This window comes from Passer domesticus, chromosome 2, assembly GCF_036417665.1.
Source record: "Passer domesticus isolate bPasDom1 chromosome 2, bPasDom1.hap1, whole genome shotgun sequence".
In the NCBI taxonomy this organism is placed as follows: Eukaryota; Metazoa; Chordata; class Aves; order Passeriformes; family Passeridae; genus Passer; species Passer domesticus.
In genome coordinates this window covers 50,683,236-50,701,894 of record NC_087475.1, presented here as the reverse complement: position 1 = coordinate 50,701,894, position 18,659 = coordinate 50,683,236, and the positions used below count along the sequence as shown (strand labels likewise).

The 18,659-nt window shown below is 35.8% G+C and overlaps 1 protein-coding gene across 4 annotated transcripts in view; it reads left to right on the top strand.

The window, feature by feature from the left end:
* Positions 1–18,659, top strand: part of UCHL3 (ubiquitin C-terminal hydrolase L3) — a 41,409-nt gene that overhangs the window by 11,218 nt on the left and 11,532 nt on the right. For all 4 annotated transcript variants that reach the window (XR_010356014.1, XM_064408565.1, XM_064408567.1 and 1 more), the window contains 3 exons: positions 1,688–1,844; positions 2,168–2,253; positions 3,328–3,375. Coding sequence is in view for 3 of the 4 variants with exons in the window: in XM_064408565.1 (XP_064264635.1) it covers positions 1,688–1,844; positions 2,168–2,253; positions 3,328–3,375 (291 nt within the window). In the remaining variant the exon portion in view is untranslated. The remainder of the gene's footprint in view (positions 1–1,687; positions 1,845–2,167; positions 2,254–3,327; positions 3,376–18,659) is intronic.

The window sequence follows — 18,659 nt, the reverse complement described above, 5'->3', positions numbered from 1 at the left end:
CATTTCTAGAGTAGTTTTTCCCTCCTCAGCTCCCCTTTCAAAATGGCCTGTGAAATTACATGTTTATTTAATTTATGGTTTATTTGTTTCTTGGCTGTGTCTACATTTATGAAAGTGCCTATCAATTTTGCTGCCTTTGTAAACACATGTCTGTCTGTTCTTCTGTCTGGAAGTTTAGTGGCTTTGTGGTTCGTGTATATCAGTTTCCTAGAACTTGCTTTTAGGGAAAGCTACTCTTCTTAGCGTTTAGATAATTTTAGGATTGTTGTACACTTTAAAGGTCAATGGTTTTCTTAGGCTGTATAGTATGTTGTAGACAACGTGAATATTGTGGGTGTTGGCATTTTGGGCCTAATGTATGAATAGATCCAAACTAATCTAAATTATGGGATATAGCTTAGGTTAGGAGGAATCTGTTGGGATGATCTGATCTATCCCTTTCTCAAAATTGTATTTTTGGTATTCTCAGCACTTATATATTTATTTTTTTTCTGTGGATTTTATTTTGGTTGGGAGGAAATGAATGGCAGCTGTATTGTTCACCGCTCTAAATCTGAAATTTTTGTCCAATTTAATTCTATGAAATTTTTATCTCAATTAAGGCTATTTTTGTTAGCTTGTAGATAAACCTAATTAAAATGGTTTATAATGCTCTTGCTATTACTTAGCCTATTCAGAACATTGAGACAACCTACAAAAGTGGAATATGATGCTGGAAATTTTTTGGTTTTGTTTGTCACTGACAGTACAGAGAGCCTAAGGGAAATTTCTCAGGAGTTTGCAGGAAGGGTTCGTTGGTAACATTTTGCATACTTACTTCACTTTCATCATACTTATATAAAAAGCCCATCTACTTCATAATTCTATTTTTTTTTTGTCTGCAAAAGTACTTAGTAAAAGAGGCAAAGGAAGAAGCATTAACTGGAACATTTGTGGATTTATTTCTTTCTTTTTCTGTCTGAAATTAAAATGTACCAAAAGAAAATAAACAAAAACCTCAAACAAATCCAGTCAAAAAATAACACCACTCCCAGAAAACAACCAAAAAATCACAGCCAGCAACAAAAAAAAGCACAAAACTGAACACTATTTCACAGTATAACAGGTTTTAGTCAAATATGATCTTTATAAAACAAGTACTTTAGATTGTTCTGTCAAAGCAAATTCTCTTTTACTACAGAATACAAAAGTTTACGTTATGAATATTGTTTCAGAAGGGCCTGTTTTGATGCCTTGGGTGTTATATAGATCTTTGTTTAAATTCCTGGGAAAAATGAAATGTAACAGTAGAATTTTTAAAGAATGCTTCATGATGGTTGATCACCTGAAAGTATTATGGTTTTCTTTAGCACTTGGACAGTTCTATCCTTGAAAAGCCTTTCGTTTCATTGATGAGAGATGGTAACATGAGCTCAGATCAAGGAAATACTTTGAAAATTTTTAAGGTTGTTTTAGATAACACATACTCAAAACGATGTTTCAAGTGTGAAGACATTCGGTTAAGAAACAGTATAGAGCAGTTCAGATAAGTTTACATATACTTGTTGGACCACATGTGTTAAACATTTCAAATGGCAGTATTAATTAGCTGTTGTATTTTATAAATTGTTGTGTCTTGAATGATGTAGCTACTCATACTATTTGTGAAGTAACTGTAACTATTTGTGTCTTGAACTTTTCCTTCTAGTATGAAACCTTCAGAACAGAAGAAGAAGAGAGGATAAAAGCTAAGGGACAAGATGTCAAATCATCAGTGTATTTCATGAAGCAGACCATTAACAATGCTTGTGGGACAATTGGGCTAATTCATGCCATTGCAAACAACAGAGATAAAATGAACTTTGGTAAGATTTTTTTTGTTGGCTTTTCCCTTTTTTTCTTCAACTGTGGGAAGCCATAGAGGGAAGGGTGTGTTTTGTACTATTTTCTCTGAATATACCCATTCATAAAGGCTGAAGGAGTGCATTTTTACCTATAATTACAAGATTATTATTTTATACTAATTAATGAACTAAAGCACTTGAAACATTGCAAAGTGCAATCAGCCTTCTGTGTCTTAAAAATACAGTGCAATTCTATCTTCAGATCTTTTGTTGGGTTCTGTAAGCTGTGAATGAAGTTGGAATTAAAACATGACACTAATTATGTCTTTTTAATTTTTTTAAAGAAACTAATTCCTCACTGAAGAAGTTCTTAGAAGATTCATTATCTATGACTCCTGAAGAGAGGGCCAAATACCTAGAAACTTACGAAGTTAGTATCGTGTGTTTTTACTTTTATTTAAAATGGTGTAAGAATGACTTGCATGAGCAGGTACTGTCCTTGGGGATTGACTTGGTGAAGCAGCTAAACAAATTTGATTTATTTGATCACTATGAGCTTGTGATCAGACAGTTGCTACAAAGGAAACTCTGCTTTGGTATTTTAGAGTATTCCTGCCTGTCCATAGCTCAGTCAGCAGAACGGATTTTGTCAATGTTCTCATCCGTATTAATTCCCTGGCTTAGTTTAAAATTACTTTGAAATGCATGAGAAATGTGTGCATAATCTTTTCTTTTTATGGGTTCAGGATATAGTTTAATGGTCAATTTAAGCTGATCTGGGGCTGTTGCTGAAAGGATAGTCCTTTTGCTGGCTCTTTTAATTTGTGCCTTCTGGTCATATCTCCACGCTTTTAGAAGCTGAGGCACACAAAGAGCTGATTTGGCTGAAATACGATCTCCTTCCCCTACCATCCTAAACCTCATGAGATGATCTAGCTGATAATGTGGTTAGCCACATCATTAGTGCTGTTTGAAAAGATGTGGCAGAAACATCTGGCCAGTGGTGGATGGAGGACAGTGCTGTTGCTCCTGGTGGTGCTCCTCTCTCAAAATGAAAACCTTGATGATTTTTAAGTCAGAGCATATTGTCAAGCCCTCAGAAATATGAGTGTTAACATCTGGATAAAGGAAGTAGTAACAAACAGGAACAGCAGAGATTGATGACATTTTCTATGGAAATGTTGGACACAAAATGACTGATCGGAGCTTCTATCTAAATTATTTTTTCTGCTCAAAATGATGGGTAAAAAAAGTGTTTTCTGTGCGTAAAAGCGCCATTACAAACTCTCAGGTATTTGACCTGAATTGACTGTTATGAAACTGAAAGAGTGGTCTTCTGAGATCCTTGGAGGTGGAGATTATTTGTTTATTAACTTTCTTATTTATTATAAGCGCTGAACAAAAATACTTACATTTATGTAATTGATAAAATAAAGGCAAGAATAGTTCTACAACACTGAAAGTCTCTCATTTAAAGTCTGATTGAAATATATTTTAATTTTAGGCTATTCGTGTCACTCATGAATCCAGTGCCCATGAAGGTCAGACTGAGGTATCCATTTTTTAAAAAAGTTTTTGTTTATATCTACTTTGAGTTGAATATAATTGACATGAAACCAATCACATGTTAAAGGTTTACAGTGAAATTGAGATTATTGCTTGATTTTCAGAATTGTGTCATTAGTCCAAAATTAAGTGACATTGCTGCGGGGGAACCAAACTTGAAGCTTGGGGGCTTTTTCTTTGTTTGTTTGTGGGTTTTGGTGGTGGGGGTTGTTTGCATTAGGTTTTTTTAGCTCTAATGTAACATGAAAGATCTTTCTAAGCTTCATTTCAGAGTAAAACAGACAGAAACTTGAGGTTTTCATGTTGCACATTTGTAGGTAAGACTGTAAGATTCATAGTAACCATACAAGTGTATTGAATATCGGAAAGTTATAATTCAAGAAAAGAAATAGTCCAATAGTTGGTTTGCAGTTGTGGGTGTGCTGTTTGTATACAATACAAATTCAGATAAATTCTCATTCATACATACATTTATAATCCTTTATGCCCCACCAGATTGTGATATGGAAGAAACAACCTGATAGCTGACAAAAGAACCCTGAAATAACCATAAACTTGAACATTCAACATTTTTCTGCTTCAATCATACTAAGTCAGTTTTCCATCTTTCTGTTTCAGATTTCAGTATCTGTTTGAAAAAAAAAAAGATTGTATTGATGCTAGCATTGCTTTGTTTGACAAAAAGAGAGACAGTTCTATGTTTGGCTGTGGCTCTAGTGACTCATCCATTCTCTCTTTTTGAAGTGCAGTAGGTGACATTTTCTTTTTTTTTTTTTTTTTTTTTTTTGTGCAGCATCTTCTATACAATATAAGAGAACGCAAAGCAGTCCTTTCTGCTCCCCCTTGCCCTGTCTGGAAATGGAAAGGATGAGAATTGGTTTAACTATTTCTGTTATAAATACTCAGCTTCCTTTGTAGTATTTTATTTAAAAAACCTACCACTCTCTCTTCTTATCTTGTTCCTCAAATTAGTCAATGCTCTATATTTCAAGAAGAAGCATCAGAACAAATTTGTGGGGTTTTTTTTCCTTTTCTAAGTAAGAGACTCAAAAATCTGGTCTGTTTTGTTTTTTCTAAATGAGTTCATTTCTAGCTATTCTTGGCCAGCTCAGAAAGAGTGATTATCCCAACAAATTGCTGAAGACTGAATCTTTTCCTAAGATCCTTGTGAAAGAGAAACTTCTTTAGTTGTATTGATGTACTGTGAGGTTCATGTAGGGAACGATCTGTCTCTGCATTCTTCTGGCAGATCTTATGGAATGACTGAGAAAGAAAATACAAGGGTTGCTTGTTTTGAGAGTCTTCATGAAGAGTCAGGAAGCACCTAAGTGACAATGGAAACTCCTAATAATGGACAGTTAACTTCTTGAACTTCCACTAATTAATTTGTTTCCTGATCAAGATAAACACACTACAAAAGATTAATAATTGTGTGGAAAGATGAAGACTTCATAATAAAAAATTACAAGATTGTCTTAGCAACCATGCCTAAACACCGATATTGAATAGCTAGTTTCCTTGCCAATTATCTATTATTCCATTTTGTATAACTATAACTGTAAGTAATTCAATATGGATATTCCTTAGACTTTTTTCCTGTCTTTTTATTTCCAAAGTTGAAATAGTACAAAGACTGAATACATTTCCCAGGATCATTTTTTCAGAATAGTTCTCATCCATCAGCCAAGGAGGGAAGAAACAAACAAGTTTTGTTACTAGAACATCAAATTGCCTGGAAATCCTGTCCTGCCAGGTGGTAGTTAAACAAGGCAGCAAGATCTCCCCATTTATTGGTACCTAAGGACTTGCTTTACTTTAAAGTAAAATTCTTTTGAAGTGAATCAAAATACAGAACATGAATATGCTGAGAAGTGTAACTGAGAGATGAAGTGAATTAATCTCTTCTTCCTTCCATGGGTACATTTTAAATGTCACTCTGTGCTCTTCATATGGGGGTTGAAGGGAGTGATAAACAGCATGATCTTGCAGGTGCTGAAGTTACCATATGCAGGTCATAGGAAGTTGTTGACTTGTCCTGTGGGGTAAGTTGAGCTTTTCTAGCACCTTTTGGGAAAGAAAGAAGAGACTCCTATTCCTCCTGCATATCCATTACTTGTTAGGATTACTTTCCTGAGCATTTAAAGTTCCTTTAGGAGCACTGGAAAGGAACAAGGTTGCCTTCCTATGACTGTGGTTTTTGACCTCCATGCACCCCCTCCACTGTCCAAGTAGTCAAAGCATGTTCCATAGAAATCTTTCCTTTGAGAATAGTGGCTTATTTAGTTGCTTAATGATGGTAAGTGCTGTATATATGCTTTGCAAACAAAAGTACTTTCTAGGTCTTTACAGATCTTTTCTAGGTCTCTTACAGATGTAAAGATTAAGAAAACATGCAGGCTTGCTTTTTCTTAGGATGATTAACTTGGCTTGTGTTCTTCATGAGAAAAGCCTTCTGTATGGGTAGTTCTGTCCCTTAGGTAGGTATTGCATACTACTGTCCACTCACATTTTTAGAAAGTCTTGCTAAAACTTATCTGTGTTAGAAAGAGTAACTTCCAAAAGTGGGATGGATAGCAGACAATTCCACGAATTTGTTTAGGAAGGAAGGATATTTTCCTTCCACCATAAAAAACACATCACCATACAATCAAGATAAAGTTAAATTTTCTGGAATCATGAGCTGCAGAAGGTTTAAAACCAGCACAGAGTACAGATAGGTTGTCTTCTGATAATACTGTTTGGTAGGTTTTGGTTTTGTTTTTTTTTTCAGGGTGCTGATGTTTCAGATATTTGAGGATTCAGTCTTTAATACTTCTGAGTAAAGTCTTTATTTTTTGATTGCCCTTGACAATCTTGCTATATCTTCCAGACTTTTTCTTATAATCTCAGTGACTACTTAAAAACTACTTACCATATGCTAATACATTTTCTGCTTTTATCTGTTTCATGTGCATAAGTATTTCAAACCTCAAAATAAAGCAAGTCTAGCTAGAAATAAAAATCAGAATAGCATAAAGCAGTCCTATCTTCCTAATATCTGTGTATTTTGTCATCCTGTCTGTTGGTCATGATTTTTCTGTTTTAGTATAATCTGTAATTAGATTTTTTTTCTCCTAAATTTTGTATGTTTTAAAGAGCATTTCTCAGGGGGAAAATGCCCCCACACTAGGCAAGGTATTACTTGTAATGGACTTCTAGATTCCAGACTGCTGGAATTTACAGAGATCAGTTTGCTTCTGGGATGTATCATTACTGCGGGATCTATTTGGCTGAACATGAGGATGAATTGCTAAGCAAGTGGAGTGAAGCTGAAAACTATAGAATGTTCTGCCTTGATGGGTGCTTTAACAAGCTTCCCAAGTTTGATAGCTGTGATTAATTTGTTTAGTTAAAAAAAACCCCAACCACTTTTCTTAAAAATCAAAAAGATTTTTTCCTTCAAGGAGATTAAACTTTCAAGAACTGTTAAGCAGTTTTCATTTTGATAATTCATTTCAAGTGTGCTAATTAAAAGGGTTGTAAATTTGCACTTAATCCTTCAGGCCAGGTTTTGGACCAGCTTCTGTTAATACTTCTGGGTTGTGTGGCTCCATGTCTCACTTTATTGCTAGTAGAACCAATAAATAGCTAATGCAGTCTTATGGGTACTTTTTATGGATACTTCTGTGGAAATAATGTAGGTCTGTTTAAAATTACTTTGGTAGCAAGTAGTAAGATCTGGGAATGTTTCCACAGATGAAGTGTCTTGTTGGTTTCAAAGGTGGTTTGATTCTGGTCGTGTGTTTAAGTGCTATAATGAGGGCAATTAATATAAGATTCCTGTAACAGTATTTCTGTTGCAGTTTATGATGATGAAGCTTACACCTTTTCAAATGACAGGTATTTAATATCCAAAGCTGCCAAAAAAAAAAAAAAATCTAGGTCTTCACCCGAAAGCTTCATAGATCCGGTGTACTCTTTTCTGTGTGACAGCTCCTGAACTGCAGCTATTGCTGAGAGTAGAATGCCAGATACTCAAGATCCTCTTTATTCTTCAGTGAGTCTTCTGCTGAGCATAGACTTCTATTTATAATATCTAGGATGTCTTAAGATGTGGAAAATAGAACCTGGTTCTTTGCAGAACTGCACACACTTATAAACTGATCCTTATTTTATTGCTTTCAGCTTAGCCTTCTTTGAGTTTTCCCTTTTGTTTTGCATTTGGGTTTTTTCCTTCTTGTTCTTCTGATGCCTCCTTGAGCAGTTCATGAGCTTTGATACCCCTGTACTGCCACACACCTTCTGATACCCTCTTAAAAAAACAAAGCCACCTTCTCCCTTTGAAAAACCACAACCCTTCAAAAATATTAAAATGACAAACAGTTTATAGATCTGCATTAGCTATCTAATCAACAGGAACCAATTACAACTTAGTTATGGCAATATTTGAGGGAGGAAAAGTACCAATTTATAGCAGTGATCAGAATGAGGCTCATCCTTGCTTTCAAAACTATTGTAGTAACTATTTGCAAGTAACAGCGGAAAATCTGAGGGGAGCATTTTTTTGAAAACAGGAAAATGTTATTAAATGGGAGAAACTTCTAGGTCTAGAGTAAATAAATTTTGAAGTTGGAGTTGAGGAAGAAACTTACTTTGTATCCTACCCCTCATTTCCATTAATATTATAAAGTTACTACATATACTATATAGCTGCCTGGGAGAGTAGGAGAGGAGGAAAATGCAAAGGCACACTTTGTGTACAAATAAACCAGCAGAAATTGTTTAGCTCAACTAAACAATTACATGCTTCAGGGAGGTTATTCCAAGTACCGATTCTTGAAATAATTTACATTTTTAATAAGGGAATATAATAATGTGAGTAAAAGTTACTTTTGTTCTGCTGTCATATTACTGGCATTTGTATCCAATACTTTTGCAACTGTGCTTCGCTACAGCTTAATATTACAGTAAGGAAAATGGCAAGCTATGCCACAGAAATCTTTTAAAAATATTAATTGGCCTTTAGGCAAGGAATTGGATCCGGAGAATAATTCTGCATTTCTCAAGGCTTTGACATGCTTAACTCCTGTTCAAGTGCTATTTTGGTAATAGTATCTGAACTTTTAGCCAGCTGTATCTGTGGCTGTTATAATCATTCTGGATTGGCAAATTTCCTACAGTAACTTCATGGGCTTCCTAAACAGCTTCCTGAAACAGCTGATCCTGTAGCCGTGTAGGAGCTAATGCTGGCACAGGGGGGTTACAGGCACACTCCTGGAAAGAGAGGAGAAAGTTTAACAGACTAGACTTAGATCAGCTTTTGTGAACAGCAAATACTTAAATAATTGTGCTGTTAAGTATTGGCAGGCTGTTTGTGTAACATCAAGGTGTCACTAACTGCTGCCAATGGCTTTCCCTATCACTTCTTGATGTAAAGTACAAGTGATGGAGTGAACTTTTTGTTATGTTGTGTGGTACTTGTGGCATATGGAACTACTTTTGTGATGGAGGTAAAATTTATTTTGGACAGGGGAGTTTTAGCAACATTTATGCACTAGTGCTTAGCAGACTGTGATTTGTGGTCTTTGGGAAGTTTACTTGTTTAAGTGTTACTGCAGCATGGCTCAAAATGATGTTTCAATCAAGCAAATAAACACAAGTGATATGGCCACTTGAAACACCTATTCTGGATATTGGTTAGCGAGTAGTAAGAACTGTGTTGGATATTGGCTAGAGGGTAATAAGAGCTTTTGATTTTGTTCATGACCTAAATATTTAGGAGAAAATCAAGAGCTCTTACATTAATGTATTTTCATTCCCCTTCCTTAGAGACTGATGAGAATGTCCATCTAAATAAAGATTAACCTAGAGTGTTTAAGATTTGTTGTTAAGAAGAGGAAAAGAGAAAAAAAACAGAACTGCATAATAAATATATCAGCTGTTAAGGGAGGGCACAGAAAACACTGCCTTTGTTCTGTCACTCCTCCTGTTTGGGTTATTTTAGTACACTTTGTGCATCTATTTCCCAGCTGACAGCTTTGGCTACTAGAACTGTATGTTCTAGCAAAATGAGGCTCAGAATTGAATGGACTGAGGTGCAGCATCTGAGCTGCTACTTCAAATGGAAACACCATTCTTGCACCTCATTAGACCCTTATCAAAAATATTGATTCAAAAATCAGCCTTTGAAAATCAAAAGTAGTGTTTATACTGAGACATGTTCTTATTTGTGTTTTTTGTATAAAGAGTCAAAAAACACAAATAAGAACATGTCTCAGATGTTCACAAAAAGCTGAAATACTGGCGCACATCATTGTGTTTACTTAGATACACTTTTTGTTCACAAATATGATCAGGAATATTTTTAACATGGATTGAAGTTGGCAGCCTCTAAAAACGCTACCACAGCTTGATTTCTTCTTTAACTCAAAACATAACTGCAAACTGTAGTCTGTAAACTTGTTTCATGTGCCTGGAGAACTGTAATCTTGCTTGGAATGCACAAAGTTAGACTTTGATCACAGTAACAGTCGTTAACATTGGCAAGAGCTAAGTAGAATCAATGCACTCTGTTCCCAACTGCTATAAAACTTGAACTTTCAAAGATCTCTGGTTCCCTGGGGCATTACAATTTATTGCTAGAGAAGAAACATAAAGGGCTTCCCTTTTGCTCCTGCCAAGAGCATATGGTGGGATTTTTTTCTTAAATCACCCATATTCCTTGATGTTTCTTCTGAATAATCCATAGTCTTCTAAAGAAACATTTCCATCTTGAGAGAATATAAAATCAATCATGTAACTGTTTCATACATGATTTTTAATTTAGCATTAGAGAACAAGCATATAGTCTCTCTTGTAAAGGTGGTGAAGTTGCCTAAAAAAATTAGCTATGGCTTTTTTTTCTTTTACAATCTACAAAGTAAAAGTGTAAACAAGAGCTTATGAGAATCATGTGAAATGTTTTAGAAATTGTGCTTGGTTAGTCTGTGACTCATTGCATTGCCATGTTACCTAACGTGTTAGTGTTTGAGACATGCCTTAATCTGATTTCTATACTGAGCAAATTGCTAAAAAGGTATTAATACAGTAGAATTGTTATTCTGGATCTTATGCTTAACCGTAAAATCTGCATGAAGGAATTCTGATTCCTAGGATGAAACATAACTATAGAGGATATTCGCACCCATAAATCCACCCATGGATTTAAATAAGAAGTTTATAAGAAATAAATAACACAAGTGAAAAAATGTTTCTGCAGTTTTACATCCAAATTCTCTACCAATCAACTGCCATAAGTTTGTTTGGTTTTCTTTTTGTTTGTTTGGTTTTTTGCATCTCTCCAATCCATAATGCTTCCTGTGCTGTTCTTGCACTATCTGTAAGAGACAGCATGCAGCAGGGTATAGCCATGTGTGACAGGTGGTGGCTGAGTTCACAGTCAGCCCTTAGGCAGAAGAGAAAATCATTTGGCTCCCTCTTTTTAATTTTTTTTTTCCTTTATCAACCCACTAATTTAGAAAGTGAAAATTAAAAGAATTTACAATTCTTAAGACTTGCAACATTTTATCAATATGGCTGAAGTTAGACAGTGGGATAAAACCACTCAGAGAATTGTTTTTGCATCAACTGACTTTGCTCAAGGAAGCACTCAAAAAATACATGCTGATGTGCAACAATGCTGTACAATTTATTTCAGAAAAAAAAAAAAACAACTTGTGAAGGAAAAACTATTTGAAAAGAAAAACAATTTAGCATTTGCAGAGCTCCCTAACCTTTGAAATTTTCTTCCTTTTTTTGTGATTATACTTTGTTTTGATCACAGAAGTCACCATTGTGATAATCTAGCTTGACTTTTGCCTAACATAGACCATAGAACTTTATTTTAAGTCTTCAGGGAGAGATAAATTGCCACTAATTTTGGAAAGATTATTTTGAGGTGCTCTGATCTCACCATTTTTCTTGTCTTTAACCGTATGTCTAGCAAAGTGGTACTCTTGGGATATTGTCCGTTCTTAATCATGGGTTGAACTTACATGGGGAATACTGTAAATATGTTTTTACCAGCTGCAGAAGGACTAACTAAACTGACCGGTACAGATGTTGATCTGCTAGCAGATGTAGCCCAGTTTGGTCTGTAATCTCAGTCTCAATACATAATGATGTTAATAAATGTAATGTTGGCAAAACTAGTAGATCTGTGAGGACTGGAGTTTATGACTCTTAACTTCCTAAGAATTTACATGTTGGTCAGGTTTTTGTTGCACGTAAGGAACATCTAGTTTGGAACAAGCTTTTCTTGCAGTTGAAATACACACAATGTCTCTACTTCATGTGAGTTCTGTGGTGTAATGTTGGAGATGAGCTCATGAAGCATCTTCTGCCTCTGTGGAATTCTTTCTTTGTCAGACTCCTCTCCTCTGTCTGTCTGCTTATCTTTTTATAAAAACTTGAAGGAACTTAATGTCTCTCAAGATTTCACCACCAACAACAACATAGGCTTGAAATGCTGTTTAGAAATTTAAAACCCTTGTGAAAGAAAGAGGAGGAAGAGGGTTTTTTCAGACAGTGTGATACATAGATTTAATTTGCATGTAAAAAACCCAGTAATGTTAATGACTAGGAAGAAGAACACTTAGTTTTAACTATAATACAGACCCTTTAAAATATTGTGTTTAATTCAATAATGAGCAATTATTTAAGAAAAATAAAGCTTCAAAAGATGGTAGGGAAAAGTGATTGATGGATACTAAATACAACCTCTCTGGGAGTAATCTTAAAGCTGTAATAACCCTTATATTGCCCACTTGGCTGGAATAGTTGTACATTTTATTGTTGCTTCAACCTTCTCCCATCTCTGCTCTAGGGATTACTGTATGGGAGCTGTATAATGAACAGCATATTGGGAGGAGTCCCTGCATGCTTATGGAACAATGCAACTGGGCAGATGCAGAACATGTGCCAGGGCCTCTGATCCCAGGCTTGTGCCTATGAAACCAAGTATGCTATCTCCTTCTGTTTCCCAAGTTGTCAGACACGTTGTTATGCAGTTAAAGCTCATTTTATCTCTGTCCCAGTTGCAGCTGGTGTTTCTTTCTACACAGTGACACAACATCAGAATGGAGGAAAAAAGAAAAGCCCCTGTCCCAGCACAGGTTGTGAGCTGATAGGCAGGGAAGCTTCCAAAGATGAAGGTAGCATGGGCTTGAACTTCCCACTGCAAGGATGCTCTAAACCTGAGTTTCCAGATAGATGAATTTTTGTAGCCACTAGCAAGTTAATAAAAATATGTATTTCTGTTTAGAAATGGGCATGCAATACCAGATGCTGCTTTATCCTGTCAGGTCTTCAGTGCATTACGCGTGGACTGAAATAATTTGCTGGATTGGGTTCCACAAACAAGATGAGCAAACAGATCCCTGACAGGTTTGGGTGTGAACCAAGCCATGAGCTCTTTGGCACTATCAAACTTAGGCACTTTTAGGTATGTGCAGAAGCACAGCTCTTGGTGCCTGACAAACTTTGTATGTGATTCCTTTTAGATCTTAGATTTTAGTAACAGCTATATATAGGAGTGAGTTTTGGATTGGGGCAGATGGTAATTGCCTGAACATTTTCTGGACCTACTCCCTGAAGCTTTTAACTTCTTTATAATGTATTATTTTGCATTTCAGACAATAAACTTGATGTGCTTACTGGTTTATATGACAATAACATTCAATTCTATTTCAGGGCTTTTGTTTTACCACTTCAGATATTTGACCTATTACAATTTTCAGCACAGGAATATGCTTCTGTGATCTTTTCTTCTTGCGAAGTCAGACTAATTCTCTTTTCTGCAGTTTCTAGCTGTTAATAAATTTTGTTTGAATATAGTATTTCAAGTTAGGATTTGTCTTCCATACTTTAAATCAAATGTGAAATGTATGAATGGTATTATTTTTTTGGAGATGTGTATTTAACATTAACTTCGTAGTAATTTGACATGTAATTCTAATTTATTTTTTTATATTCATTTTAAAACAACCTCAGTTCACATAGCTTAATTTGTGCTTATTATTAAAACTATGCATAGAATTTTCTGGTTATTACAGCCTTGTTAATTAGCCATAATCCAGTATTAAGTTTGCTTTTCCAGAGTTCTGTATATTGTCTGCTGAAATTCTACTCTTACAGATGCAAAAGTGTATTTTCAATGGAGAGGAAGTTTCTCATTCCCTTAGTTCACTAGGGGACCCACTAGTACAGGAAATAAAGAATAAAAAGATTCAATGAATGAAAGTAAAAATCAGGACAAATACTAACTAGAAATACTAAAATATTAGTTGCCCTAAATGGCATTCTATGGTGTAAATTCAGTTTTGAAAAGCTAAAGAATTTCTTGGTCTCATTACATTCAGGCAAGGGGTATTTTTAATATTTTCTCATTATTTTAACAATATTGGCAGAAAACAAAAAAGTACAATGAAGAAGAATGGTAGAATTATAGACTTGTGGTAAAAATGGTAGCAAAATTAAAACAAGGCTCTCTGAAGAAAATCTTTCAATATTGTGGCTATCCCTGTACTGTTAAACAATTCTTAAATTTGGTATTGTTCAAAATCTTATAAACAGCTTCACAGTAATTATACAGGAGTCCTAAAAAAATAGGCTTTTTCCAGAGCAGAAGTATACAGTTTAACAGCTTCCAGTCAATTTTTTTAAATGTTTCTTACTAAAAAGATACTATAGTTCAGATTCTTGGAAGATTTATCAATCCTGTCTCTTATGATGGCAGCAGCTTACAAAATTGTAAAACATACAAGTGTCTCTTGCTTTTTATCATGAGCTGTCCAGTCAGCAAAGCTCTTAAATTTCTGCCTGACAGCAGGTTCCTCCCTGCATTGGAAGGTGTGTGGACTATGAGGATTTCTAGAAGCAGTCTTTTACCAATCATCTTTTAAAATTTTCTTAAGCAAACTGAGAACAGATAGTTTCTAAAGCCGTCTGATATATCTAAACATAAAATATCTCATTTTAGATCAGTTCTTCCAATGAAGAATATGAAAAAACCCCAGTCATTAGTACATGTAAACTGTAATAGCCATTAAGCTATTGTAAGACTTTCTGTCTTGTAGAAGTATTGTCATTACTGAATTCCTTTTTATTCATGTAGTTCCATTTTTGGATTGGAAGTTTTCTAGTTCTGTCCTCTTTTATTAGGAGCTGCTGAGTTATAGATGGATCAGAATGCTTGAAACTAAAGGGAAAAACCAAACTGTAACAACCCTGTGGAAAACTGTTCTCTGGACAAATTCTGAGACTTGGTAACATTCCATGTCTTTGAGCTTTACAGTTTCTACTGTATTTGATGCTTGCTCTTAATGAAAAATTCCTAACCCTATCTTCCTTCTTTAAGGTCAGCAATATGGGAGCAGAAAGACTCTATTCATTGTCCCACTCTTGATAGAAAAAAAAAAAAAGAGATCTGAGATTAGTTGCTTCAAAAATAATAAATAATGCAAAGAAAGTAAATAATTTTAACTGGCACTACAGTGACTTATTTTGACTAATAAGAGTGCAAATAATTTTTTTTCAGAGAAGCTATCTAATGCTTGGTTTTCACAGTCCCTAATGGAGTCATTCCACTGAATGCATCATTTGGGACATACCTTAAGGAACTGCAGTTTGTATTCTGCCTGCCCTAAACTTGGCAGGTCTCATAGCAGATAAGTGGGGTGTCAGTGGTGAGTTACTGTGTTAGCTTGTGGGTCTCTGCAGAGATTGGTTCTAAGACCTGTACTATTAAGTAGTCTGTCAGTGACGTGGAAGACAATAGCAGGGTGACCAGATTGCAGCTCCTGAGGGAAACCTGCAAGAGAGCATGAGAAGGACTATGCAAGGGCTTGTCATGACAGGTCTAGGGAATGGCTTCACACTGAAAGACAGTGGGCTTAGATTAGGCATTAGGAAGAAATCCCTTACTGTGAGGGTGGTGAGGCAATGGAAAAGGTTGCCCAGAGAAGTTTTGGATGACTCATGCCTGGAAGTGTCCAAGACCGATTTGGGTGGGGCTCTGAGCAACCTGGTGTAATGGAAGGTGTCCCTGCCCATGTGGGAATTGTAACTAGATGATCTTTAAGGTCCTTCCAATCCAAACCGTTCCATGATTCTGTTATTAAAATACACCTCAAAGCTTACAGGCAGGGAAAAAGATCAGCAGATACTAAAGCACAAGACATCAACACAGGACAATCTGGATCACTCTTTAGATTAGCTTCAAACAAATGAGTGTTTTTCTGAGGCCAAATAAAAGCTGTGTAATTAGCACAAAAGATTAACTTTATTTCTTGACAGAACGCAAGGGTTTCTCTGAGAGGATCTAGATAACACTGGGAATTTTTATATATTCCAAGATAATAGTGGATGAAATGCTGAAGATGAGCTCCTGGTTTGGCATCGTGGCCAGATGAATTGTTATGTCATCATTGAGCAGGACTAAGAAGGTTGCATTTTCATTTATTACAAATTTTAGTAAACTGTATGAATGTGCTGCTTATTGTCTCTATGTAGCTATAGACAGGATTGATTGAATTTTTTATTTGTTCTGATTTTTTCAGTAGTTGAAAAATTGCTAAGCTTGAATGTTTGTTTTTGTTTTATGAGTATGCTCTGATCCAAGCAAAACTTGAACTTGTTTGGTCCTGTGGCCTGTGTGGGACAGAAGATCAAAACTAAATCATCACAATGGTCCTTTCTGGTCTTAAGATATTTACTATAACTTTGTCAGTTGGAGCTGAGAGTCATTTTTAATACTTCTATGGTCTTTCTTCTAATAGTAACAATTTGAATGGTTTAACATAGTCCTACTGCTTCCACGGATACTAAAGGGATCCTGAGTGTTAATGGCAATACTGCCACTGGCCTGCTATTTTAGAAGAATAGGTGAAAAACTTAGGAAGTTGCATACCTCACCACGGTAAGCTTCCCTTTTCCTTTGCTTTCCTTTTATGTTAGACATGGAACAGTAAAGAAACTCTGGGTTCTGTTGCCATAGTTACTTGATGCATCGTAAATCCCAGAGCAGCACAATCTAGCTTTCCCAAATTGCCAAAGAACTATTGCTCACAGCTTTTGTAGCTGTGGACAAAACTGATTCTTTCTCTGTTCTTAACAATTTCTTCTATTAAATGATGCTTGAATCCCCTCCCTCCTCACTTTGCAACACTCTGTCTCTTGAATGAGTCAGTTAATTTGTGTTCATGTTGTCAAGTTCCCTGGGTGTGAATAACCTCTAGCTTATCTGACTATAAACTTCAGATTTAAACAACGTCTTTGCTTATTTGCAGTGTTCTTTCATCTTCTCATTCAAATTCAACACATTCTTGATTATTATCTGTGTGATTCGAGCAGTTAAAGGACAGTATAGTCAATAGTGGACATTTCTGCAGTTGCTATTTGCTGCAGTTGCAGGGATGCTATTTCAAGTTCAAGTGGGCTAAGTATGTTCTTTTTTAATGTTTATGTAGTCGTCATCGTCCTCGCTGTCTTCACCACCATGCTCATCGCAGCCTCAGGTTAGCCACAGCAGAACGAAGGCCTCACCATTGTGTCACTCTGCATCCCTCTCCTGGGCCAAACGTAATCATGTAGGTCCTGCAAAGGCTCCCAGTCCGTCAGTCCGTCTGCGTCGGTGGCGGCCCTTGATACGCCTTCCATCTGTCGGGCTTCATTCTGTTGTAAGTGTAGTCCATCTTCAGTCTTTTCTTACTCTGACACCACTGGCCTTCTGCCATGTAGCTTCAGTCTTCAAGGCATCATGTTTTGTTGGGGCCTTTTCTCAACCATTCTTAAGATTTCTTTCTTCCTGGTTTATTTTTTCCCTTTCCACCACATCAGACAGCAAAAGTACATCATTCCATGCTTTGCTGTCCTGGTATTTTTGATTCCATACATATTCCAAATCATTTTCCAAGCGTAGAAGAAGTTTACTTTTCATGAACTGGCGCTTTTTTTTGCCACAGGCTCCACATTCAGCCTCTTCTTTTCACCTCATCTTCATGATCTTTCATTTGGATCTGCTAAATCCAGGGGCTTCTAATTTTTTGCCACGTGGTATTATTTCTTCTGTGTTTGAGACCTGGTTTTAAGTTCTCATATCCTAAACCTAGTCTCCTTTTCTTTCCTTAACTCTTGGTTAATGGTCCCTGGGTATTTCAGTAATGAAAAGATGTTTTCTTTAATCCCAGGGGGCTGGTTACTTTCTCACTTGACATCTTGTTTCTTCATATACACAAACGTATTTGAAAGGGAAGATGTTCCAATAAAAAAGCTTGTCATCAAATACTTAAGCTTTTTTCCTCCTTCACTCACCAACCACAAATGAATCTTGAAAATCTGGAAAAAAATTAAATGTACAGCGTAGCCAATGTTTCTAAATGGCCTGATGGCCACCAGCAGAAACACTGAACTGAGTCTTTTAGTGCTATTTCATCCTGCTTTTAAGAGTGATCACACTTCTAATGCATACGTGAACAGAAAAATAAATCTTGGTATGTAGAAGTTAATGCTCTTAAATGCAAAATTGGGACATTGATTTTGTTTTTATCATTCTTTGATACTGATCACATTTCACCTGTGTTCCTGGAAATTCTTCTTTGAGATAGGTGGATTTTTTTACAGAGGTGAAATAACTACTCTAGCTGTGGTCCAAATAATTTTCTTTTTCATTCAATTGTGTCTTTGCACATGTGGAAATCCTTAATGTTTTACTGCTATTAAAAATTAGTGTCAAATGCTTCCACTTCTTTGTAGCTTTTTTATTTTTATTCTGATAAATATCTCAAGATGAGGCCTTTACCCAGACTTCTTTGTCTTCATGTGAATAGTAATTGCTTTTATTAAGTATCTAGCTCTCACGTAATATTCAGAACTATGGACCATTCTTGATGTTATCATGTGGAGCTAGTGAAATATTTTGGGATCTTAGGAGGTGTGAAGTACAGACTTAAATTCTTCCCAACTCATGCTTCTTAGCCCTCATTTGTTTTGCTGACATTGACAAACATCTGACATTTTACCTGGGGATTTTATTGTTTAGCAAACCTTGGAAGATTCTATGTCATGTTTCTGTAATTTGAAACTGGGATCTTGTTTGAATTTGACTTATCTATGTTTGTTGTTAAGAAAATACTTATTGAAGGAGGCTTGAGCTTGAGTGTGCCTGCCTAGAACAAAAGCATTAATTGAACATGAGTTTACTTCAACAATAAATAAATGATGACTTATTTAAGACATTACAGCATAATCTGTTGT